The sequence below is a fragment of the Mastacembelus armatus genome, chromosome 1 (assembly GCF_900324485.2).
Source record: "Mastacembelus armatus chromosome 1, fMasArm1.2, whole genome shotgun sequence".
Classification (NCBI taxonomy): Eukaryota; Metazoa; Chordata; class Actinopteri; order Synbranchiformes; family Mastacembelidae; genus Mastacembelus; species Mastacembelus armatus.
Window position 1 is genome coordinate 24,230,483 of NC_046633.1, and position 27,203 is coordinate 24,257,685.

Below are 27,203 nucleotides of genomic sequence, written 5' to 3' on the forward strand. Positions count from 1 at the left end.
TCAGTATGTGAAGAAGAGATATAGAACTCATCTCTTCACCCTTATGGAAACATGATGTGTTTTATTCAACACTATTCAGAGCATTTTTAGAAGATTAGATCATCTGCTCCCACAGACATATAACAGTTATTCACTGTTATGCATCACAAAATGTTTGTATCTTGGATGGAAATGACAAGTGATGCAGGAAAAAATCAACACTTAGGCATTAAATATTTTTACGCTGTCCTCTTAGATCCAGTTTCATTAATATGTATGAACTTTGAAATTCAGATGGTGAGATGTCAAATAACTTTTTCAAGGTTATATCAGTAAAGGTTGATGTAGTATTTCACTGACCACTCTTTATAAAAGTCAGGAAAAATTAATAGGCAGGGCACTCTCAAGGATCTGCACTTGAGGATATTTTATGATTAGATTTAGTATAGCTTCTCTATAACTGGCTTGGCAGTCAGTGAAAAAACAGTAGATCTAATCTTTCTTTTGATGAACTGATAATGAAATCTAATTCTTCATTTTGCTGGATGCCAGAGGAATGTGATTTAAATCTTCAACCATATCATCTTTAGGAAATTTTATCACTTTGGGATAAACTGAATTTATAATGTACATGTCAATTTTCCTTCAGAGTTGAGGTCTAGTCACTTAACTACGTCCGCCTCGCATGAGATTCATGATGGGATTTGTTGATACAGTTTATAAACATCTTGTTCTATCTTGACCTGGTTTTTGCAGACATGCTCGTTACAAACTTTTCTCCATTTTAAAGTCGAGTTCCTTTCGCATAATACAAATAAGGCTTTTCTTTCTTTCTATTAAACACAATAAATCCACCACAGTGTTCTTTGTTTGGGAAGATGCAGGCCATTTATCTAAACACCCGATCAGGATGCCCGTAGTTTGAATGTGAATTGTTGTAATCGATGAAAAGAAACACGAATCATAACAATAAAACTGTCAGTTTGGCTTTAATCATTTAAGGACCTGCTTGACTCACAATAGTTAAAAACAATAAATCAGAATGGTGGCAGTTAGTTCCCATTTTATTGGATCACAGAAACAACATCTCATATTAATTTTAAGAAATAATAAAATCAAGGGATGGTGAATTACAGTGCAAAGTTAATTTGACAAACATTGGTGAGGAATATTGACTTTGCTGATAATACAAGAATAAAGTTTCTGTTAATGTGCTGACAACCATTCAAACACATTACAATACTTCTAGTTGAGTTCACACTTTTTACTGGTAGTGTATGTTGTTAGTAAAACACATACTTGCTATTAATTCACATCATGCCATGCAGCTGACCACTGGAGGCCAAAAAAGGAAATGTGTTTACAGGTCTGACTTCCCCCATCGTTCCGTCATTGAGAGGATGTCACACGTCTTAAGAAAACAGAGCAAGAGGAAGAGAGAGAGGATTTTAAGTGGTTTCTTTACCGCAGCCAGTTTTCTTGTTCTTTCTGTGTCAAAAATGCAGGTTGTTTGTAAAGGGCGAACATTTTGGACATACACTTTATTGTTTGCTTCTCTACAACTCTTGGGTGAGTGTCATAGTATTGGTGTTCCTAAATACAATTTTCTCACAAAAAGCAGTTGATAGTGAAATTGCAATTAAATGTATAATTGTTAACACAAACGCTCCTGCATGCTGAAAATGTACTTCTTAATCAAATAGTATTTTTTTTCTTTGTTTCAATTTTCATTTTCTCTTTCAATTTTTTATAATCACTGATTTGTCGACTGGACTGTTGCTGTTGTTTCTCACCTGTCTAGGAAGACTTTCTGCTTTCAGTACTTCTTGCACTCTTCCAGCACCTACCCTAAACACCCGTATGAGGTCTAGGGACTCTGTGGTCCTGATCTGCCAGGCCCCAAAGGACCATCAGGGGGTTGTGTTTATGTTGTACAGGTTCAGAGAGAAGGTAACATTTTGAGAATGACTGTATGTTTTCTGGTGTCTGTATAACTGGCCTCATGATTTTATTTTTCCTGTACTTAATTTTATTCTAAGGTGGACTCTAAGGACCTGCAGTCCAGTGGTGAGCAGGTCCAGTTCACTGTCAAGGTAAAGGAAGAGGATTCAGGCCAAGGTGAACTGTTCTGCTGTCTGTACAAGAACCACGAAGGCTGCTACAGTGCCTTCAGCCCCTATTTAAAGCTGCAGCACCAAACAGGTGTGTGTGTTCTTTCAGGCCTTGATAGAGGTTTCCCCTGTGACTAAAAATCTGATATGACAAATTGGACGTAATATTATCTGTATCGCTTGTAATGTAACCTGTTAATAAACACACTTCATTATTTAGTTTAAAGATCGACATATCACACAAATCATTATTATGATAAACAGGTTGTAGCTTTAGATTGTATCTGACACTGAACAAAAATCTTGGCAGAGTAAGTGTGTTCAATCTGCTCCCTAGTGATTCTGCATGTGGTATAGAATAATAAACACACCCATCCGTTCCTCTCTAACCCCCCAAAAAACACAGCCGCTTGCAGGTGCTTTCTGTGGTGTCTTATTGTCCTCAGCTCTGTGGGTGTGTGCAGTCGTAGTTACATCCTGCACCTCAGACAGAAAGCACACACACCCCCGAACAGAAACTATCAAAGACAGCACGTGTAGGATTTCAATGTTGGTGGTTACAGAGGCGAGTTTGGCAGGTTGGCAGAGTTAAAATAGGTTTTACATGAATTCTGTGTCATGGGCTGATCTATAGAAGCAAAAACGCCACATAAACACAATGATTATTGTTTCCTTGTCCCATTCATATTTCTCCAGATGCTGCCCCTAATCACTCCATACTGTCCTTCCCGCTTCCCATCCTGTCTATGGAGCCATCTAATGGGCTGGTAAAACGTGGAGACATGCTGTCCTTCAGCTGCTCAGTACCTTCTCCTCCATCCCACTCCGAATATAACACCACGCCACAGACATTCCTTTTGCTGAGGACTGCTGGACAAACAGGGGAGGCATCTGTAATCTACCAGCTTGAGGCCAGTCTGGTATCAAGTCCTAGACCCCAGCCAGCAGTCTTCACACTGGGGCCTGTGAGAGGAGGCGAGGAGGGCGAGTACATCTGCCTTTACCAAATCAAAAGAGAAACACAATTGGTCAATTCAACAATTAGCAATGTGGTTCAAGTCTCCATCACAGGTGAGGATGTTATAGATGAATGTTTAAAATCAGGACCCACAGACTGAAACAGCAACCTCTAAAATGTATTTTTATAAAACCTGAATCTGAGCTTTAGGTTATTTTTATACATCACTGTGGATAAAAAATATTCCAGTCTAACTGTGTAATTACAGCATGCATGAATAAATTGAAAAGACAAATTTATCAACAGAATTTGAAGGTATTAGAGTCCATGCAATAATTAGGAAAGGACACAACCCACATAGACACTGGGAGAACATGAAAACTCCCCACAAAAAACAGGGTTCAATCTCAGATCCTTCTTGCTGAAAGACCACTTTTTGTTCAATAACAGCTCAGAATATACCATCAAAATCCCACCAAAATAGTTCCCTAGAACTCAAGTTGACTTATTTAGACAGGCTCTGTCTGACTACCAATTAAAGTACTTTTAGTTTACTGTTCTGAAAGGTGAACAACAACATGGTATTCATAATTGAGAACCTGTAACCGGTCATTTTTTTGTTGTATTTGTACTTGCAAATAACAAAAAATATGAATATTCTGTACATTCATCAATAGATTCATTGTTACCACTTATCCTTCATTCCAGTTATTGTACCTGACACATCTTTTCCCTGATTTTGTCTCATCAGAAATGCTGCCACTGCCGACCCTTGTTCTCCAGCAGCAGACCGACCTCTGGCATCTGCTCTGCACAGGTTCTCCTGCATACCCCAGTGCTGTGTTCTCCCTCTACCTGGTGGGTAATGAACATCCTGTTGCTACTCACCATGCAAAGGTGTTCCACCATCAGGCCACTTTCCCAGTACCTGTCCTGGAGACTCACGTGGCTTTGTACCAGTGCCAGTACAGCGTCCTGCTGGGAAAAAACTGGAGCACATCTGAGCGCAGCCACCCTCTGAATATAACCAGAGGTACAGATTCTCACCTGAACTCTATGTGTTGGTCCGACTCTAATTCTAAGCTAAAATCTGATGCCTCTTTGTTCTTCTCTTAGGAATTCACCCTCCTTCATCACCAGGTAGACAAACAATTACAGAAAGTGGTTTTATCCCACAACTCACCAGGTCTTTTGTATCTTACAATACTGCACAATATTGCAGGTTTGACTAATGTGGACTGGCCTCTTGTCCTGGGCTCATTCTCTGCTGGGGTTTTGTTCATCTGCTCAGCGGCACTCATAGTTGTGGTGGCTCAAAGGAAAGGTATTTCACACACAGATCTCTGCTGTCTCTGTTATACAAACTGTCATGATTGTCTTTGTCAATCTCACTATGTCCCTTTCTCGCCTCCCTTTTTCCTTTTCTTTAAAGTGAAGTCAGCAGCTGAGAAAAAGAAGAAAAGGTACAGTCTTTTTATTAGTCATTAGTCTTAAAGCAGCATTACATAATGACTGTGTTTTTCTATACATGAACTCTGTATTTCCTTCAATAATAGTGTATCACTAAAATACACAATTTTCATACATCTAACTACATAACCTGCATGTGATATTGAATTTTACTGTTTTGAAATATTTCAGGGAGGAAGCGCAGTTCTGGACTAAAGTCCGTGCTAAGGACCATGTTGTTGGTGAGGTTTCTTCTCCAGAAGCAAACACTTCCTCATCTGGATTTAAAGTTGCTTAATTCTCTCTCTTTTTTGTTTTTCAATTTCCTCTCATTTCTCTCAGGGGATTTTTTTCTATTTCATGACTCTTTCACATAAAGAGACATAATGATGCAAAGGACTGACTGTGTTTTTTATTGCGTTTTCAGACCTTACACTTAAACATTCAAGCTTCAACTCTCAGGTAAATATTCATCAAAACCTGGATATCCAACTAATTTTTCTTTCCTATTGTACGACACATTTAACCTTTACTATACAGTATTTTGAGGTATAGATCTTTGCAGCAGACATCATGGGAGCTGATGTGAGCCTCCATGTTTCTCCTGCAGACTCACTATGACAAACAACTATAAACTTCTCTGATCCCTTAGCTGTAAACACACACACACACACACACACACACACACACACACACACACACACACACACACACACACACACACACATACACACGAGCCAATCACCAAATACCCCATACCCCAAACACACTGTCAGCTCAAACCCACACATATTCCTCATTAGTGCTGTTTTGCAGGGTTTGGGTCCGCCTCACATTAGTTGTAATGACTTTCATTAATTAAGTTGATGAAGGGCTCTCATTAGATTAAAGGCTCTTGGCATGCTCTCTCAGTCCCTCTTTGTGCTTTTACTAAACAACCATCAACACCATTCAATGACTTAACGCTGTCATCACCTGCTGTCGTGAAGACTAACCAGTTGTCAGGAAGCAGCCAGGACAGAAACTCAATTTTCAAAACAGGATGTGTCTTCATCTTAGCAATAATCCAACTGAGTCTAGTCTACTTAAGGAGCAGTCATTTTGTAATTGCAACAGGCTTGCTGTGATTTTTCATTCAGCTATACCTGATCTTCTTGTGTAAAACAATATTTATTGAGATTAGTAACAAAGAAAGTAGGCTCTTTGGTGATTAGCATGTGAAGCATCAATTAGAATATGCAAATATTAATTTAAATATTATTTACAGTGTCAGATTTACAATGATATTCATCCAGTGACTGACTGAGTGGAAAAGCATCGGCAGAAAGATCAGTTCTGATATGGTGATGTGGGAATCTGTGAATATAGGAACTCTGACACTGTGGGAAAGCAGAAGTTAGTTATTAGGTTAGAGCAGGAGGAAAAAACAAAGACTCACACAGAGGAATAATCACTGAACTGAAAGACTTTCATCCACAAGACAAGAAAGAAAGCAGATCATCCATCCATCATCTATACCCCCTTATTCCTAACCAGGGTCACAGGGACCTGCTGGAGCCTATCCCAGCTCTCTGTGGGTGAAAGGCAGGGGTCCACCCTGGACAGGTCACCAGTCCATCACAGGGCCACATAGAGACAAACAACCTCACACACTCACACTCACTCCTATGGTCAATTTAGAGTCACCAATCAACCTGACATACATGTTTTTGGACTATGGGAGGAAACCAGAGTACCTGGAGAAAACCCACACAAGCACAGGGAGAACATGCAGACTCCACACAGAAAGGTCCCTGATGGGTTTCAGACCAGGAACCTTCTTGCTGTGAGGCAACAGTGCTAACCACTAACCCACTGTGCAGAATGCAGATCATGTATCAGAAAATAGGAAAGTTTTGGGATGAAAACAATGAGTGATACTGGGTAGTTAAACATCTAAGACATGTACTGATATGTGTTATGCTGTTTTTAGAGCCCCGACAGCAGCAGGATGTGCATTATGCCACAGGAAGTGATGTCAAGCCTAATCTTTAATAAGTTTTCTTTGTGTGTCTGTGTTTGTTTATGTGCAGGAATGGGACAGTGGGGACCCAGAAACAGCTCCCGGGTCTCAAATATGGACATCTCTCTCCACATTTACAAGCCCAGTTTTTTAGTTTGCCTCTTTGTTTCTCCTCTCTCCTCTATGTGTGTGGTTGTGTTTACTTCAAGACTTACACAGAATGACAGGAAAAGCTATTTCCTAACTTCCTGTTCCATATGTAGCAGTCAAATTAACCAATTTGACAGGATCTATTGTTTGTTTAATGTCACATGTTGCTGGACCGGTAAACTTATATACATATTTTATTATTATAACTGGGAGATGTTTTTTGTGTAAAGCTTTTAAAGTTGATTCTTGATCTTGGCAAAAGCAACAGGAAGAACAAACTCACTTCTTGGTCATTTGGATGCTGTTCTGAAGCTTTCATGCCACAGTACATCGACACTAGGAAAATCTATTAATACTGTCGCTAATGATGGAGGCAGACATGTTGATTACATATTTTCCTGTTTTAAGTTATTTTGGGGGGAAATGCCACCTTGAGATTATTACAACCCCTTGCTTGAAAAAAATGTGCATTGTCATTTATTTCTTAAATCCCATTACTGTGAAAAAGTGATCCCCTGTGAAAAAGTGAACTCAGCCCAGATCCACTAATTTAGCACTTGTGTCGGGCATATTCACTTTTTGTTACCAGTGCACAAAGAATGCTGGGATATGTTGGGCCGGGAAGGATCACACAGATGAAGCCTTTGTTTTCTGGAGGAATAAGATCACATTTGAAGGAGCCTTAGAAATGGGAAAGCCTACAGAGGTTTATTACATTTCACTGGCTTCCACAGCAGCTCTAGCTCCTAGTCATGTCTGAGTCACAATTGACTCTTCCTGTGGCGTCATGTGTGCAGACAGAGTGAAGGCATTCAGCTCCAGATAAAGGCATTAGGCAGGTCTGTTTGAATAAGAGGTGGAATAATGATAAGAGACCTAAACAACGACAGTGTGACGTGCTGACGAACTGAAGTGGCACCTTAATTTGCAACAACAGAGCACTGGTTCCCTGCATGTGGTGTGACACACTGAATTATGAGTCAGGTTGATATTAAATGACCTTCACAATCTTTAAACTCCCAATACCTGCCTCTTTTATTGCCACCAATGCTGTGTCTCAAAGTGTGTATTAGCTGAAGGAGTGTATGGGCAGTTTGAACATGAAGGTGTGTGCTGACTATACCTTGAACATGTTAAAAGATAAACTGCACTTTTTTAGCAGGTCTGGGCTAACCTCAGGCTTTTGGGTCCACTGTGTGATTATATTCAACAGATAAACACAGAAAAAAATCTGTTGCTTTGTCCATATTGCTGCCCACATCTGATGGCAAACACACACCCATACCAAATGATGAGATATGTGAGCTCAGCTGTTCAGCAGTTAGTGGCTTCATGGAAACACTATACAAATAAATAAAAAGATGACATGGCTTAGTCAAATAATTTATATTACAAGTGTCATGAAACAAATATTAAATCTTGAATCTTAAAGTCTCTCCAATCGTAATCAGCGAACAGCAGACGACTGCTTACTGATGGACAGGTTATCTGTAATGAACATTACAACAAACTGTATAATATTTTATTTTGTTGTTACTGTACATAAACTATTTTCCAGGAAAAATCATTCAAACATATCTCTTTGGAAGTGATATTCCTTGCCCCCAAGTTTATTTTAAAAAATATTTCACCTATGTATATTTTTAAAGCACAGTAACTATCAAATATCAAAGTACTAGAGACATAAAGAGTGTACAGATCTTCACCATACAGTAAGATACAAACTGCATGAAATATGTTGTCAAGGGTTAACGCTAATTCTCTGTGACTCAGCTCTGTCATTTTATTCCCCTGTCACTCAAATATCAAAGCAACACACACCCACACCAAGCAAAAGGCACGTGTGTGAGAAAACCAAAATAATATTCTCTGAATCTCTTTTTATTGTCTGTAGACAGTAGAAACATGGCATGACATGTACTGACTGTCTTGTCTCTGAATGTCAAACATAACCAGAGGCATAAGCTGTGATTGCATTGGCCTGTTGGCTCAGACATAACTACATATAAAAAAAAAGATTTTAATGATAAATAAAGAATTAACATTTTTATTTGGTTTAAGTTGAGGCTGTTTTTCAAGAAAACTCATTTTGCACCTCAAATTACTACCAGATCACAAAGTTCTTTCTTCAAGTTTTATTCTTGGTGAATAATTTATATCTTTAGAATAAAATGTACCAATGTTTGTCTTTAATTAAGGTGTTTAAGTGAATGTAAGTTACATTTCTGCTTTTGTAAGGGAGAATATGTTCCCACACACACACACACACACACAGATATACACACGACAAACACACTCATTTGAGTACCCAAAGAACATTTCTTGCACTTACATATCAAATCTAAACCTACAGAAGCACACCCAGACATACTCATCCCCTCCACTTCCTTTCATACTTTTGTCCACTTGACAAAGAGCAGTGACTAATCCTCTCAACACAGACTGTCTCACACACAATGCTGCTTCAGTGCTTTCGTGCCAGCAGGACTTTGGAAGACAGTCCTAATGAAACATCATGGAAATTAGTTTTACATTTGAAATGCAGCTTTAGTGAGAAAGAACTGATATTATTTATACATAACAAAACAGAAACTACAATGATATTTTACTTATCACCAAGTTTTGATCTTAGGGAGGGTAAACAACTTTCTTATATTTAATTTTTATACATGTTGACACTACAACCTTTGGTGCCATGTGGTGTGATGTGGTAACATGAGGGATGTTGCCTATTGAAGTATGAACCGTATTAATAAATTTGAGAACTTAGTCTGCTGCAGCTCCACTATAATAATGTATTGGCAACGTCACTGGGCTGCGTCCAGTCAGGATGAGGTAATGAATTATTCACAGGCAATAGGAAGGTCAGTAAAGCGTGCTCTCACCTACACACACACATGCACACACACACACACACATGCAGTGCAGCTTAGAGCATTTTCCAAAGCTTCGTCCATGTCGACATGGTCTTCTCTGACCCCTGACAGTCTGAGGGACCCATTAAAAGACAATTATGTATTTAATTGTTTAGAGGATCTGTGGTATTTATGCTGAACTCAAAGCAAATACATACTGTTGCTTCTAGTCATTGAGGTAAATTATATAATGCATTATAACCTGTTGTTCTGTTTGGGGTCATGGTGAACTGGGCCCTCTTTAACAGTCCAAGAAACACACCTACCCATGTCTTATCAGCTTAATACTTGCTTATCAATAAGAATTGTTTATCAATACTAATTTAAACTGAAGCTGACCACAGAAAATGTCACATTGCTGTAGTTTTGGGTCTCAGAATCTGCAGCTATAAGACATGATTAAATACAATAGGCTGTCATATGCTTTAAGTCTGAGAAGTGTGATGATACAGTACAACTTTCTTACTTTTTAGGTTGCATTTCCTCTAATGAAACTTCTCCCAGATACGTTTGTTTGCTATTAAATGTTTGTTCATAAGGTCTAACTGTGATCTTTAACTGTGTAGTGCAGCATGTACATTTCTTGTACATGCTTCTTTGGTGTGGTAACAGTGCTTTATAGCACTTTCCCCATTTTGTTATCAGCATTTTCATTAGTTTTCAGAAAATTGGGTTTTAATAAGGTCAGAAATATTTCTAACCATTGTTAGAGTTAGTGTATGTGAGACTCCAAACAGTGTTGATGTAAAGCCAGTGTCATCAAAACACTCTGCAATAAGAGAAGTTGGGGAGGACACAAAAGAAGTTACAAAAAGGAATTGTCTTCAAAAAGACCTTTATAGATTTAAATCTTGGTCTATTGTGGTACATGAGGTATCAGCAAAACACTGCATGTATTAAGTTATAGGCGACTCAGTCTGGAGCAAACACATGGAATAAAAGGGACAAACCTTTATATATTTATTAAGTTTCATTTCAAAGTACAACATTGAAAAAATGAGCAGCAATTATTTAGACATTAAGTCTATAGCATCACTCAGCTCTGAAACTGAGATCAGTGTCATACTTTTTGAGACGCTACTTCAGTGCACTATGATCCAGCTGTAAGTCAAGATGGATGAATAACAGAAGAAGCAGCTATTTTTGAATTAGGACCTAGTAGCACCTTAACAACATGCTTAATACATTAATGCTGCAGCAAATTGTCTTTGTGAAGCCCTAATGTCACACTACTGTCCATTCATTTGAGATTTTATCTTTGTGCATGTAAATATATTGGTTAGTTAATGTTGACAAATACAACAGCTTCTAAAATGACCAAAAAAAGAACTGAATGAACTACTTTCTAGCACAGACTCAAAACTAAAATAACTGAGCAGAGGAAGATGCTCTACATGAAGGTCGGATTTATTGCATTGCTACCACAAGCCACAACTGTATCAGAGTGAATTAGATTGTACTAGCAGCTCAGTGTAAGACAATTAAAAGCATAAAACTAGTAACAACACATTTTTTTAATGGCATTATTCAGTATCAGACACTATACTGCTCAATCCATTACCATCAAAATTGAATAAATCATTGCAAAAATCTGATGGTAAAGAAAGTCCAAATGTTACTAAATTTAAATTTCTTTTCTCCAGTGCAGGATAGTTGTTATTTTTTTGCCTTTTAACATTCGTTACTCTCAGAGGTTTCCAGCAACAGAAGTGGTTATCCACTAATAGCTGGATGTTTCTCTCCTCCTCGCTGAAGGACTCTTCAGTCCACCACCAATAATTTCCGTTGCTCCCAATCCTCCTGACCCCCTTTCTAGCCTCAATCCCTGACCTGATTTTCATGTCACCATCTCTCTCGTTCCTCCTCTTCATCTCTGCTCGCTCCTCGAGTCTCTTCCCACTCTCTGAACATTGCTCCCCTCAACACTATTTTATCTCTTTCAGTCCTCCAGTTCCAAAAATTCAGGTCCCTATAAAACCCTCTCCCTCCCTCAGTTTGCTCCATCAGTGTCTCCTCCGTCGTCCTTGATGCGTCCATTGACCAGGCCTGACTCCCAGTGGTGTATTAATAGGGTTTTCTGCCTGGGGGTGCGGGGATTCTGGGTGACCTGGGTGTAAAGGGTAAAGAGGATGGCAAACGAAAAAGATGAATTTATTTCCTATATAGAGGACACTTTTTTTTTTACAGTATGAGCATCATAAGCTTCGTAAGTCAGAGAGAGGTTAATGCGACTGTGATCCAAGGCCTTGTTCAGTATGACCAAATCAACAGCTGAGGCCAATTTCTCCTGTAATCAAGAAAACAGATAACAGATGAGCCGATGAGGAGAAAGAGAGCAAAGCATTGCTAATGCTAATGTATACTGAACCATGTGGCTAAACCTGGCATATCAGTGCCAAACTGAATTAAGCAGCCACAGAGCAGCACTCATCTCTAATCGGATCCCCAGAAGGCAGGCAACAGAAATCATTGGTATTGTTAGTTCACACACACACACACACACACACGCACACACACACACACACACACACACACACACACACACACACACACTCGGGCCCACACACTAACCCACTCAGACTCTGTCTTTCTCTCTGTCTCTCAGTCTCAGGGCTGTTTGCCTTCTTCCCTTATCTACACAGATAAGCTCCTTACTGTGTGTTCTATACGTTATCAGATGTTTGTGACCCATATTTTGAAGAAAAGAGATGCTGGCGCCCTCCCAAGAGCCTTTCTCTATTGGCCCCTTTACAATCCAGTGCAGTTTTAAACATGTGCTCGTATTCATGTTCCTAAGAGACTAATTGAACCCCCAAAGCTGCATTGGTGTGTATGAGCTCCTAGCTGAAGAAGCTTTAAGATTGTGGAAACTTATTTCAATTGGAGGGAGACTGACGACAGGGATTTGCCTATATTTCCATGTCTTTTCAGTGCACCAGAAAGGTAAGGGTGTGTGTGCTCATTTCAAAAGAAGAAATGCTTCAAAAATGTTATTGTGAAGCAAGAAAGACGATGCCCAAACTTCATGGCAAAGCCTTTACTAACTGACCTCTGGCCCATTAATCTTCTCCTCTTCAGCCTGTGCTGGGGGCCACATGCCGAGCCTGCCAATTGACTGGCGAGCTGGAAGAGAGAGACAGAATAAAAAGGATGGTAGAGGATGGAAAATGGTAGCAATGAAGCAAAAGTGTTCCTGTGATGTTGTTTGTGCGCCACACTGTGAGCAATGAAGCCTCCTCGAATCAAATTAAAAGTGAACATGGTCAAGCAGCAGGGAGAAATGAGAGGAGACAGGTATAAACACGAGGGAATTAAACCAGAGTTTCATGAATGAACATGAACGTGGGGGAAAAAGAAGCACAAAATAGGCACCAGAGATAAAGAAATATAAAAAGGTTATATAAGTCATTGTCTATAAAACAATACACACTTTCCCAACAGTGAGTCATTCAAGTCCTGTAGTGGCACACCCAGTTTGTCACACAGTTGTTGAATGACAATGACTGATGATACTTATATTCAAACACTGTTGCAAAAAAACAGCTTGGCAACCTTTCTGTCAACAAAACAAACACACACCAAACACACAAGAGGCTCCATATTTTTTTAGTTTCTTTTAGCTGTTTTTAAATGTAGACTTAATTTCTATCCATTTCATTTTCATCATCTTTACCTACATTTATCACTTAGGCTCCTTTTGCTATTTCAGAATAAATCCATCACAGTAGCTTTGGCTGTGTCCATCCATTACCTTTAGTTGTTTTTAACTAAATACATTAGTTACTTTTAGTTATCTCAGCTGTTTATCCAGATGTTTAACTGATTAAACCATTTAATCATTACTTTCAGTTATTTATTTTTAACATTAACATCACAACACAACTGTTAAATCATCATTTTTAGTTCTGCATTTCAATAATTATATCATTATTTTTAGTTAGTCCACTTATACACGTGCGTTCACCTGTTAATATACAACTCTAGTCAATATATGGATATATTTATATCATCAATTTGCAATTTATATATTATTTAAATAGCTGAACAATTAAAAAATTATTTCCATAAGCCTTTTGGCAACTCTGGGAATATCCCCTGGGGTCCATCCTGCAAACCTGTGACTGGGAATCACTAACATACAGCACAAACACACAACTGCCGCAGCACGGTTGCGAGCGTGTCTTCTAAGTATAAACAAGAAATCCCCACACTTTTTTGGAAACTCGATTTCGACATCATCTCAAAATTAATTACTTGCTAACCCAATAGTGTTTCCTCGCCTCGGCTATTGCAATTAAAGATCCATAATTGATGTAGCATTTATTCCGGACTCATAGAATTTTCTTTTCTTTTCTCAGTTATCTCATAGTCTCTGGTACAAAATTATTGCAACTAACACTGGTTTTCAAAGCTTTTTTGAAGTTTTCCACTGGAGTGATGTTGGGCTGTTTCAGAGAGTTTTCATCATCTCAACCCGCAGATATAAAAATTATACACATGCCCACACACAAGCATTGTGTGTCTGTCTGATCTTGTGAGCACACATTGAGTGCAAGACTAACCTGATGAGGGTCCAGTTACCCCCTTATATGATGAGCCAGGTAAGTCAGGAACAGTAAGTCCATTCAGTGAAGAAGAAGAAGACAATGAGGGACTCTGTCCATTAATGCTGGCAGGCCTCCCCCCTCCTCCATCCCCTTTTGCACCTCCTGTGCACCCATATATGCTGATCCTCTGCTTGCGAAGTTCCTTCTCCCTCTCTTGAGCCTCCCAAATGTCCTGCTCTACCTTTATTAAATTTGTTGAGGTGCGCAGCCTAAAAAAAGGGTTCTCTCTGGGTGTCACTTCTTCATTGTCCTGGTCCTCGTTCTCTTGCTCTCTCCTCGTTATCCTGCCGTGCTCTCCTTCTGTCCTGGAGGATGAGATGTTAGGATTTCCAGAGTCAACAGCAGTGACAGGATGTGGCTCCTGTTTGCCGTAGTAGAGCTTCTGTGCTGGGACACTCAGGTTACTCTCTAGGATGATGACCTGGCAATCCACTGGCTCAGATGAACCAAGTCCTCGGGAAGTCAAGCTGGGTGAGCCCCCTCCTTTGACAGAGTTGATGCTCTTTGTGGGACAAATCATGTCTACATTCTGTCTCCTCTCCACATAAGAGCCTTCTATGGTGGATGCCTGAGATGTGACGTCTTCCTGGTTCTCGAGGGTTGAAACATCACTGGCTGAAGACAAGGATGTGGTCTTATTCCTGGCTGAGACAGTCAAAGTTGAATCATCAGGTTTCTGAAAGGTTTCAAAAAGCTGTTTTTTGTCTTTGAGTTGGCGGACTGTGCCTTTGTCATAAAAACCTGGAATTTTCCCAAGCTTGACCAGATCCTGTTCCCTTTGGGCCTCCTTGTGGATCTCATGCTGCATCTTTTTGCCAGCAAACTGCCTGTCTTTGCCTTGAAGCCTCTCAGGATTTGCAGTGAACGACTTGCAGAGAACAGTATTTCTTGAAGGGATCTCTACATACTCTGGGGAAGTGGGCGGATTAGGAAGCCCTCTGGACCTTCTCAGGCTGCGTTCACGCTCTACAGCTCGTCTAATCTCCCGCTCAATTGGTGTCTCTTTGGGTGGACTTGTAGGGGTGACTGAGGAAATTGCGTTGTTGCTCTCCAAAGTGCCACATGGGGAGAAGTCCGCTGATAGTCCACTGTCACTCAGGCTATCGTCACACGAGTCACTCTCCATCCTGTTGTGTCTGCTGTATTCAAAAGACACACCGCAGCTGTGTTTGTTTGTCTTAACCTCTTGTACTTGGACTCTTTGGGAATATTCTAATACTTCCCCGCAGTGTTGGTGCCCAGTCACCTTCTTCCTTTCATCTTTTAGCTGTTCCTCTCTACCTGTTGGCTTGCTTTCTCCCTCTGTCCTTTCCCCCACCCTGCTGTGCCTTTTTCTCACAGGTACAACACAACCAGAGCCTGGAGAAACCGCCCCGCCCTGAACGAACAGCTCCATGGCAACAGCTGACAAAGGTGGAGAGCTCTGGCCGTGCACCTGTTGTGCAGCTTCCTGGTTTGTTCCTCTGGGGGCAAGCTCACATTGACTTTGGGGCAACACCTCCTCCTGATGTTTGGCTGAGGGAACTGCAGGCAGGGCTGTGGTTGGCTCTTGCTCAGCGGACACTGAAGCACTGGTAGAATATGAGGATTGGAAAAGGTTGTGTGGGATTTGTAGTGTAGCCTGTTGCTTCTGGTTAGAGGTAACATCCACTTTCACATCCTCTTCTTCTTCCTCACTTTCATCAGCAAAAGGAGGGGAGCACACACTATCTACATCATCTGAGTTGTTACTGTCACAAACAGAATAGTGAGGAGCCTCTGTTGTATTATTTTCAGGTTCATTGTTGTTTGATATGAAGTGCAATTGTGTGCCACCCTCCTCTGCTGTCTCACTATCCTTCTCAAATGTTGCATCTACATTTTGATCAAGTCTCTCAGTGAACAAAGGTGTGTGTGGCCACTCTTGACTGTTCAGGGACATAAGATCTTCTGCTGAGTCTACGATGATGTCAGCATCATTGATCCACTCAGCTACCTCCCCTTCCAGGCTGGAGAAACCCTCTTTCTCAAAGCATTCTTCTGTTGATGCAGCATTAAGGAGAGAAGTTGGTGGGAAAGTCTTTTCAGATTCCTCTTGAGGCTGTAATGTTTCCAGCACCTGTTTTTGGGGAACTTGTTCTAATTCTGGCACAAATCCTTGTTTTTCTGTTGTTGTGCACAGATTCATTGTTGTCGATTTTTGATTTTCCGGTTTGTTTGCATGAGCTATGTCATTGTGTGAGAATGTTTGGTTCTGCAGAGTTTCATCCTGAGTTCCAGGCTCCAGGACTTCTACATCTTCTTCAGGTTCCACCCTAGGAGCCTTTTTGTTTTGCAGAAGGGAGCTGTGGGTTGTGGTTGCACCCCCTTCACCCAATGCCCAAGACTCATTGTCTAATGAGTTGGCAGGACCTTGCTCCTGCCAGGCCATGGGCATTGTTGCCATGGTGACAAGTCCACTGATGTACAACCAGTTGGAGCAGTTGGGATGTTCGGCAGCCACCCGTCAGTCTGAGTGAAATCATAGGAAGACAGAGATGGAAAGAAGAACAACAGTTTGCTTGATGGAGTTTAACAACAACAAACCCCTATTTTCTATCCCACCACTTCAGCACAGATGAAATGACTGGCTATAATATTACCATGGGATTGAATCATCATCACTATTCACTGTGGAATTTATGGTGAAACAGAGTAGGTTTGAAATGTTAAGGTAAGCTATACTGACATATTATTAGTTTTCGTACCTCATTCAACTGAAGATACAAGGCTACAGTTAAAGAAAAGAACATACATATTGAAACCTTCAAAAGGCATTAAATAGAAACTAATCAACAAAAAACTCTGTTTGTTTTATGGGGTGTATGACGTTTTATTGGAATAAAATCTGAACAAATAACACAATGAATGCAAAGAGGATCCGAGGTCACTAAACTGTTTGATGTCCTCAGAACCCAACCCAATTAAACACCTCTGAGAGATTTTTGGAGTAATATCCAGCACTCGCTGCCAACCTCATCAAAACTCCAAATGAGGGAATATTTTTCAGGAGAAGGTGTAATACCCTTCGTATAGTTTGGAGATTAGGAGAACTCATGTCAGCTGAAAGCCTGTATAACACTTGATATTATTTTTTTTCGTTCATCGTGTCACCCATCTGTGTGGAGTTGTGTATAGTAGCTGGCGCAGGATTTGAGCAAAGAAAAAATCCAGTTAGTGTGCAATGCATTTGTGTCCTGTCTTTTAAATGTCAAACTGGGTGCTGTTGTTATAGCATGATAGGCAGTTTGTTTATACTGGTGTGCTTGGCTTTGGCTGGAAGGTAGCAACTACTCCATTGTGCAACTTAGAAAGTTTTCTGCTGAACACACCGTCTTTTAATCAGCTTACAGGCTGGGGAATGGTTTGACACACACAACACACACACACATACTCTCACACTATTTCAAAAACCACAGGGTGTATTGTATTGGAGAGTTCAGCTCCTCCAATATCTGTTTTTCCTCTAACTCACACTTTCCTGTTTCCAACTTGCCCTTTATCAATATTATTGCCCTCGACACTTTTCTTAAACACACACACACACACACACACACACAATGCCTCTCTGTCATCTTCTGATCAGCCTGCATCCTGACAAACTCCTATTTTGACACTGATTCTCACCACAACCAGGCTGGACTCCAACACTGTGACTGATCATTAAGGGGACTGTAGATCACAACACTGGGGATGACTAATCTGATGAACTGGGATGGACGGCCTGATAGGAGAGCTGGATAAATAGTTACAGTACATGCCACCCTTCATGTAGAGATAATAAGGACTGACAACATAACATGGCAGGATGAGTGGGGAACACTGTGATAATTATAATGGTGGATAATACAAATACCACAGCAGAACAATGTGGCCTGATGTGGGTAAATCTGAATGAGAACAGTTGGGTAACAGGGAGAGTGATGACAAATACTGTTTACAATAAACAATTGCTGGAGTGGGGAACAACTAACCAGCTCATCCATCACTGTGTTTGGGCTGTCTTTGGTAAAACTGTGTGCTCTACCTGGCACTATGGCAGGCTCAGTAAACTGCATCACTTCTGAGTGTTTTTTCATTCTATAATTATAAATTTATTTAAAAAAAACATCTTATCTCCTGTTTTATGTATACAGTACAAAAAGAACATTGCATCTTATAGTAGTGCCATAAACAGGGTTTCAGAGCAGATGTGGTTTTTTCTCGACTGCCAATCTCCCACAAAGTAATTACTGTATGAGACAAGACCTTAGTTTTTGCACACTGCACCTTTATAGAGCAACGAAACATAAAACAACTGTATTGTGGCAGAATTTGTGTTTGTTTAGATATTACCTAGGTAAACTACGACTGGTCTTGTACAGCAGCTCAGACCAGGCCACATGTTGGCAAAGTCACTGTCATGAAATCGATAAAGGTAGAAAAATATGTCAGTCACTAAAATCTAACTGCAAATCTCTGCTCAAACAGTTTAATTCACCCACACCTGCTGATTCTCTTGAAAATCCTGCTGAAAACAAACAAGCTTAAATCAATTACTTAAACCTCCCTGCAACATTTATAGTACTGAAACAAAAACCTGCATTCATATCATTGCATGGTAATGTAATCTGACTACTCTGAGTGTAAACTCTGTCATGCCCTAATGAGATATTTCCTTATGCACATTTTCTTCAACAAACTAAATGGCATTAAAAATCGAATATGACATGCTGTTTTGTTTTATTTTCTAAGATGCACAGAGAAAGCTGGCAGAAGTTAACCAAAGATTCCCCAGCTCACTCATTTAGTCATGTAAGGTTGCAAGAGATTGCGGATTAAAACTCTGTTACATAACAGGCTTATGTTTTGTCAATTATCTACAAAGGGACCCACTTTCTCAAAAGAGCAGCAAAATCAGGATCATCATTAAAAATACATGTGTAATGGGCCTTACAAATAAACTTGCCCTCCTTTTTGGGGTTAGCAGTGTCCTACAGTAGTTTAAGATCTAAGGACATTTGACAGAAAATGGAAATGAATTTAAATAAATTCTGCCAGGTTTATCCCTAATTAGAATTAGTTCTGTTGCTACCTAATTGTCAGAGACCTAGTTATTGTTTTGCACATTTTACAGTCACTTACTTTAGGCACTGTGGCAAAATGAACAAAGGTTAAGAAGTTAGTCTCTATGGGCTTAGCTAGAACAATGTCTATTTTTTTTACTCTAGTAACTATTTACCTCATTGAAATATATTTCATGTATGTGATCAAAATTCAAGTTCAACAAAAGCAGAATATTTCAATAAAGTTGTACATACCCGTTAAGAAACTGCTTTGATGGTGACCTCCAGATGGCAGAAATACATGTCTCATGTCATGTCTCAAACTCATTTCTTGTTTCATCAACACTAGAGGAGCCTCTCTGCTCACAGCTCTAATGCTCCTTGGCGCTATCTCCTCCCTGGTGCACACTAATGCCCTTTGTACACCTTTCATATCTTCTCACATTTGCATGCTCGCAAACATTTGCTAATGCATCCACAAGAATGTGCATGTGTGCATGCACAAACACGTGCTTGAGGCTCACCCTATCGCTGTGGATTTGATAGTATTAATCCAATTAGTGGGCAATACATGTCGATTATTGCACCACGCCAGTGCATGGTGGATAAGGGGTGATGTAATTATATCGCTGAACACCTATTGTTCCCTTTTTGTCCACTTACATCTGCAATGACGCACTTTACCATCTTGTATTACATGTGCGTTACAGAAATTCATGTGTTCAATCAATACTTTTAGTAACCAGCAGTGTAATCTACAGTAACCTACAGAATAAACCTATTGACAAATGAAATTAATTTACTTTAAAGCACTTTACTCTTTACTACATATTACACCCAGTATTAAAAGTATTCCAGATGAAATACAAGCGTGCAGGTGCCCAAAAACTGGGAAAAACACAAATGTCTCAAATTACCTGCTGCATATAATAAGAAAATAAATCTGACATCCATCCATAGATTTGAGGGTAACATTTCACCATGACAAAAATTTTCATTGTGTTTATTACAATTAGTCAAGATGTTAAAAAAATATCTCTACAAATTACCTATGACACTCATATTTTTCTGTGTGACTGAATATCATGTACAAATGTGTCAAAGTCCTTAAAGTCTTTTGTTCACTGTCTCCTCAGTTCTTGGTTTTCCCATTTCACAGCACAAAACTGCAAGAAAGTTCCCTTTTCCAACGAAGGACTTGGCACAGTTTTGCACAGATTTAGATGGGGTCAAAATCTAATTCTTACCCAGCCCAATCTGATCTTCATTTAAGTCACAATAGACAAACACAATGTGGTTGAGCTGATAACAGACAATTCTAACCCCTCAAGTCTTTCTTGAACATTAAACATTCACAGTGCTGGAGGGACCTTAACTGCTTAGGGTCACTGTCCTGCTCCATCGTCCAGCTTCTTATGAGCTTCAGCAGGCAGGCAGCCACCCTGACAATTTCCTGTAGGGTATTCCAGTAAACACTGGAATTCATTTTTCCCTCGATGATGCCAAGTGGTCCAGGCCCTGAAGTCCAAATAATGATGCTGCCTTCAGCCTATTTCACTGTTGAGATGATGATTTGATTTTGGTGAGCTGTGCCCTTTTTGCACCTTCCAAAGTGCTGAGTATTCTCACCAAACAATTCAACTTTTGCTTCATGAGTCCACAAAACATTTTCCTAGTAGTGTTGCGTATTTCCAAGGTGCTCTCTAACAAACTTCAGCCACGCAGCAATTTCTCCAGTTCCAGTGACACTTTGAGATGACTTTATATCCATTTCCAGATCAACTCCTCTTTGCTCACATCAGAAGATGATTCTTATGAACAGCAAACTTAAAATTTTAACCAATACTCCACACTCATTGAACTGTAGGTCTACTGACTACTTGGCTTTGGCTGAAGTAATCGGTTCACCTACTTTTCACACCAGCACTGTCAGTGTTTAATGGCGTGCTCATTAAAGACATAATTGATTAGAATTCTTTGTGTGTTATAAGCTTAAGCACATTTTGTTTGTCTGTTGTTGTGTCTTAGATGAAGATCAGATCATATTTTATGACTAATTCATGCAGAAAACCAGCTCATTTCAAGAGTCTCATACTTTGTCTGGACACTGGTGGTTGTCGCTGGTAAGTCGTTATTTCTAATTCTTTTATTTATTTCCAATCGTGCTGATGGTGTCAAGAATGCGGGTGGTGTGGTGAGAAGGAGGAGAGGTGAGGACCCAAGTGCAGACAACAAACACGCTTTATTTTCCAGGGTTCAGGCAAGAAACTCAAAACTCCGCCGTTTGGCGGGCAGGCAGACAAACAAGAACAGAGGTACTCGTACTAGGTGCTGTAGACACAACTAATGATCCGGCGAGGAACAAAGGAAACCAGAAAACTTAAATACCGAACACAAGACACAGGTGAAAGCAATCTACAACTGATAACATAAAGCCACCTGGAACAAAACACAGAACAGAAACAGGAAACTAACCAAAATAAAATGTCAGGCGGGGCTAAGAACCGGAAACCCGGTTCAGATCCTGACAGATGGAGTGAATCTGGTAATTTAGGTTTAGTTTAGCTGTGTGTTGAAATATTATTGATTTTAGTGAGTAACTGAAAATGATGCAGCTAAAGAAGTTTGTCCATGTTTATCATTAACCTCCAGTTTCATAACGCTGCAAACACAATAGGCCAGAGTCCGTTTTCCACACAGTACTTGTGTGTTTGTTAAAGAAATATGTTTCAGGTACTGCAACTCTTTATTTACTCTGAGCTTTGTTGATGTGACTTTTCAAATAGTCACATAGTGTAAAGAAAATCCAGCTAACTGTTTTGCTGTTTTTACTTTATTGTGGTCTGAAGTAAAACCTAAACCAAAAAAACAGGGTTTGTGCTGGAATAAAGAGCAGACTTAAAGTTTTAGTTTTCTTATTATTATATACTGTACTACAGGAAAACAAAGGTAAAATGCTTGTAGCTGAAATCTAAACAAATTTCCTCTCAATGCTAATTTCACAAAAATAACTATAGGCTTTAGTTGTCAGCCATAATCTACTGAATTTACTGCTGAAATACTTAATACTTACTTACTTACTTAATTTAATGTTCTTCATGGAGTTTGCTTTCTGCTGCTGATTATAAATGATTAGTATCTACATGTCATATTTCAGTATGTGTGTTGGCAGATAATTGAAAATTTTCAGTGGCATGTCCACTAGATTCTGCAGAACTCTGCTGTACTGTGACTTCACTAAATCTTTTCAAAAGAAAAACAAAATTTTCTTGAAATATTTGATCTTAACAAATTTTATTCAAACTTCAACAAGTAAGAAATACATTCATAGATGTAAGAGTTCCCAAGACATAACTTCCATCCATTGACTGTGACAAATGTATTCAAACTCTATTTTCAAAGTGTCTCTCAGTCCTTCTTTCCCTCAGTTTTCTCTTCAGGCTGAGCTGTTGGATCATAGTCGGCCTCGTCTGGACAAAGCTCCTTGGTGGGATCCATCACGGCAGGTGCAGGTAAGTTCAGACAGTCCACCTGAGCTCTGTACTCCTCCATCTCCTTCTTCTCCAGCTGTCTCCTCCTGCTGAACAGGTAAAAATGCAGCCGCTTCCCTGATTCAACGTCAGAGCTCATCAGGATGCAGTCGTGACATGTGTGGATGAAGGTCGTAGTGATGTTGTTGTTGTTAAAGGTCATACGATTGTCTTCCAGGGAGACGTTGTCGGACCCATATTGGCACGTGTTGTCCAAACGCATGCTGCGAATGAACAACATGTTGGATTCACCTGTGGTGTTGGAGAAGGAAGTGGTGGAACTGTCTCTAAGTCCAAATTTCGTGTTGAGGTGTGGATCACTCACGCTGCCTGCAATTAAAGCCCATTTTCCCTCCAAATGATGACGATGAACTTGATCCAAAGGCCGGAGCAAGCCCTCACAGGCCAGAGGAGCTGAACAAGCCAGAGATGTTAAGGAAAGAACAATGGCACACACTGCAAGCATGACTCTGGGTGTGGAAATCATGATCTCCTGTTTGAGCTTCAGTGGTGCAAGTTGCACTAAAGTGTCTAAATAAAAGGGTTGTTTTTCTGCTTTTATAGTTTATCAGAAACCTCCAGTTTCACAATCCTGAAAATGCCAGAGAGCAGAGTCTCTTTTTCACCTGTGGTTTCACAGATTGTGAAATGAATAAATGTTTAGTACGGTGACCTGCAATGGAGGTTTCCCAATTGACTCTCTCTTACCTAGTGTCAACACTGTGGGTTCTATGTGTTACTCAAATGCATCACAATCACTATTAGCATACTGAATAATATTATATAGCATATATAGCATTATTATTATTATATAGCATTGTATAGCATAATATTAGCATACTATACTGAAGTTGTGTACTGTAGATATTCAGTGTTTTACAGGAATATTAGTGGTTTAATAAACTGCACATTTTAACAATCGCTGAGAGATATTAATGATCAGGGTTTTAAAGATAGAATTATGTGATTCATTTATCATTAATATATTATGAGACAACAAGTGTAATCTGTCAGTAAATTTTAAATAGAGTTTCCATACTTTCTCTCAGACTGATGAAGCCACTTGGATGAGTAGTGAAACATTTTGACCTAAAAACTAGAAGTCCAGTTGCCATGACTCAACCTTTAGATAACTTCACCTGGACGACTGAGAATCTTCACAGTCACTATTCAATTCAATTCAATTCAATTTTATTTGTATAAAACCTCCAGCAGAACCGGGCTCAGTTTGGGCGGCCATCTGCCTCGACCGGTTGGGGTGAGTGGATAGAGCAGAGAGAAAAGAACAGCAACAATAAACAACAAATAGACACTGCAGGTTGGTGGGACCAGTAACTGCACATCAGCGATAAACAGCTCCAGGACCAGGGACACCTGCAGAAGGTACAGAGAGAGAGAGAGAGAGAGGGAGGGAGAGAGCACAAACTAGGGGAGAGAGAGAGCACAAGGTTAGTGACATTCAATGGTGGAATATACATGTGAGGGGGGAGGAGAGGAAGAGAGGGGAGGGGAAGGGAGGGGTAGGGGTAGGGGAGCTCAGTGCACCAATGGTCCTTGGGCAGTCTAGGCCTATAGCAGCATAACTAAGGGATGGTTCAGGGTTGCCCCGAAGCCAGCCCTAACTATATGCTTTGTCAAAGAGGAAGGTTTTAAGTCTAGCCTTAAAAGTACAGAGAGTGTCTGCCTCCTGAACCCAGGCTGGGAGCTGGTTCCAAAGGAGAGTAGCTTGATAACTAAAGGCTCTGCCTCCCAGTCTGCTTTTGGAAACTCTGGGAACCACAAGTAGGCCTGCACTCTGAGAGCGAAGTGGTCTATTGGGATAATATGGTACTATGAGGTCTGTAAGGTATGAAGAAGCTTGTTCATGAAGGGATTTGTATGTGAGAAGAAGGATTTTAAATTCTATTCTATATTTTACAGGGAGCCAATGAAGAGAAGCTAATATAGGAGAAATATGATCTCTCTTGCTAGTTCCTGTCAGGACTCTGGCTGCAGCATTCTGGATTAACTGGGGGCCTTTTATGGAAATACTGGGACATCCAGATAGTAATGAGTTACAGTAATCTAGCCTTGAGGAAACAAATGCATGGACTGGTTTTTCTGCATCATTTTGAGACAGGATGTTCCTAATTTTGGAAATGTGTGTTCCAGTCCCCACCGACCTGGATTAGCTGTCCCCAGCAATCCATGAGTCCATCGCAAAGTCCTGAAATCACTGGTGAAGTGAGTGCCACCTTGTCCCAAGGTCAGGAACTGCATATGCATTCGGCCACTTCATAAATTCGTCCATAGCCACCTAGACATAGTTGTTGCCTGCGCCTTTGGTGCCCCCAGCTGGTCCTGCTGCAAGTCACAACAATGCACAAGCACTTTCACATCATGGTGGATACACAGCCAGTTGAAGTGCCCTCTCAGCTGATGCTGAATCTTAGCTACCCTGAAGTGTCCTGTGTCCACCACACTGTGGACCTACTGAAGGACCTGACCCTGCAGGCAAACAGAACCTGCAGGACTTTGTGATGATCTCCTCTGTGACTTCAAATGATGGTAAAGGAGACTGTTCTGGGTGAGAAGACTGGCCCACTGTGACACACAAGCTGTTTCAATATGACTTTTTTTTTTTTAAATGGGCCATGTTCACAGATTAAACATTGTATATTGTTTTCTTTTCTACTGTGAATAAAAGAAGAAGAAGAAGAAGTAGAAGAAGTACTTTATTAATCCCCAAAGGGAAATTCAGTTGTTACAGCAGTTATTAAATTTGAGATTATTTAAATTATATTGATTAATAGTAATTCATAAAGTAATTAATAAAGTAATCAACTATTTATTTGGGGGGGGTTTGTGTATGTGTGTGTGCGTACATGCATATGTGTGTGTGTGTGTGTGTGTGTGTGTGTGTGTGTGTGTGCATAATTGTTTCTATTGAGGAATTATAGAGTCTTATGGCCGTGGACACAAAAGACTTCCTGAATCTTTCAGTCTTGGCTTTAGGGGGAATTAGTCTGTGGCTGAATGAACTTCCCATTTGCCACAGTTCCTCATGAAGTGGGTGGGCAGGATTGTCCAATATGGAGTTTATTTTGTCCACCATCCTCCTCTCTGCCACAGCCTCCAGACTGTCCAGTTCCAGTCCAACAACAGATTTTGCCTTCCTGATTAACTTATTTAGTCTGTTGGCCTCACCAGCCTTGATGCCACCTCCCCAGCACACAACTGCAACGAACAGTGCACTCGCTACTACAGACTGATAGAACATCTTCAGTAGCTTGATGCACACACCAAAAGAACAGAGTCTCCTGAGGAAGAACAGTCTGCTCTGTCCTTTCTTGAAGAGTGGATCTGTATTGTTTGACCAGTCCAGTTTGTTGTTAATGTGGACTCCAAGGTATTTGTAGGAGTCCACAATCTCTACTTCATCTCCAAGGATGGAGACATCTTCCTGTTCCTCCTAAAGTCCACCACCAGTTCGCTGGTTTTCTTGATATTGAGCTTTAGAGAGTTGTTGTTACACCAATCAACAAAGCTTTCTATCAAGTGTCTGTATTCCTCCTCGTTATTATTGTTGATGCATGCAATGATTGAAGAGTCATCAGAGAACTTTTGGAGGTGACAGGTTCCTGAGTTGTAGCGGAAGTCTGAGGTGTAGAGTGTAAACAGGAATGGTGCTAGTACAGTTCCTTGAGGTGCACCGGTGCTGCTCATCACCACATCAGATATACACCCATCTAAGCGAACAAACTGTGGCCGCCCAGTGAGGTAGTCTTTGATCCACTCCACCATATCTGCGGGAACTTGAATAGTGTTGAAAGCACTTGAAAAGTCAAAAAACATGACTCTCACAGTGTTGCCCTGCCTCTCCAGATGGGAGTATGCTCTGTGCATTAAAAAGATGATGGCATCTTCCACTCCAATGTGTTCTTGATATGCAAACTGCAGGGGGTCCAGAAATTCAGACACTTGGGACCTCAGTTGTTGCAGGACCAGTCTCTCAAACACTTTCATGACATGTGATGTTAGCACTACTGGTCTGAAGTCACTAAGGGTACTGGGACAGGTTCTTTTTGGTAATGGGACAATACAGGAAGTTTTCCATAACTTAGGCACCTTTTTGAGCCTCAGAGAGAGGTTGAAGAGTTTCTGAAAAACCTCTGCAAGCTGTCCAGCACACACCTTAAGTACTCTGGGACTGATCTCATCTGGTCCTTTTGCTTTGTTGGCCTTTAGTTTTGCTAGTTCCTTCCTCACCTGTTCTGTGGCAAAGGCTGGGCCTGTGTATTGTGTTGATGAGGAGTCAGATGATGAGGGCAGGGGAGGAAGTATTGGAGGTGAGGTATACTTCAATGTTGTATGGCTGCTGATAGAGGAGATGGCATTAGTGGGAAATGGGCAGCATTGGCAGAGATGTTGGGTGGGGTGATGTGAAGAGAACCCAAGGC

The 27,203-nt window shown here is 40.4% G+C and overlaps 2 protein-coding genes across 5 annotated transcripts; one reads left to right on the forward strand and one right to left on the reverse strand.

Moving 5' to 3' along the window:
* The first annotated feature begins 1,404 nt into the window (after nt 1-1,404).
* Nucleotides 1,405-7,672, forward strand: LOC113127701 (uncharacterized). 4 transcript variants are annotated; one of them, XM_026302398.1, is made up of 11 exons: nt 1,405-1,548; nt 1,781-1,929; nt 2,019-2,181; nt 2,787-3,161; nt 3,800-4,081; nt 4,165-4,188; nt 4,271-4,372; nt 4,481-4,511; nt 4,690-4,786; nt 4,925-4,959; nt 6,570-7,672. In XM_026302398.1, exons 1-11 carry the CDS (start codon nt 1,479-1,481, stop codon nt 6,721-6,723), a joined length of 1,482 nt encoding a protein of 493 aa, XP_026158183.1. In that variant the 5' UTR covers nt 1,405-1,478; the 3' UTR covers nt 6,724-7,672. The 4 variants fall into 4 exon arrangements, with proteins under 4 accessions (XP_026158183.1, XP_026158184.1, XP_026158186.1 ...); XM_026302399.1 differs by having other exon boundaries at nt 4,690-4,739; XM_026302400.1 differs by having other exon boundaries at nt 1,416-1,548; nt 1,785-1,929.
* A 2,829-nt stretch (nt 7,673-10,501) lies between these two features.
* misp3 (MISP family member 3) lies at nt 10,502-19,626 on the reverse strand. Its single transcript, XM_026302390.1, has 4 exons — nt 19,490-19,626; nt 14,127-16,661; nt 12,614-12,687; nt 10,502-11,671 (listed from the first exon to the last, which is right to left on the reverse strand). The coding sequence occupies exons 2-4, from the start codon at nt 16,594-16,596 to the stop codon at nt 11,555-11,557; spliced, it is 2,661 nt and encodes an 886-aa protein (XP_026158175.1). The 5' UTR covers nt 16,597-16,661; nt 19,490-19,626; the 3' UTR covers nt 10,502-11,554.
* Between the last annotated feature and the right edge of the window lie 7,577 nt (nt 19,627-27,203).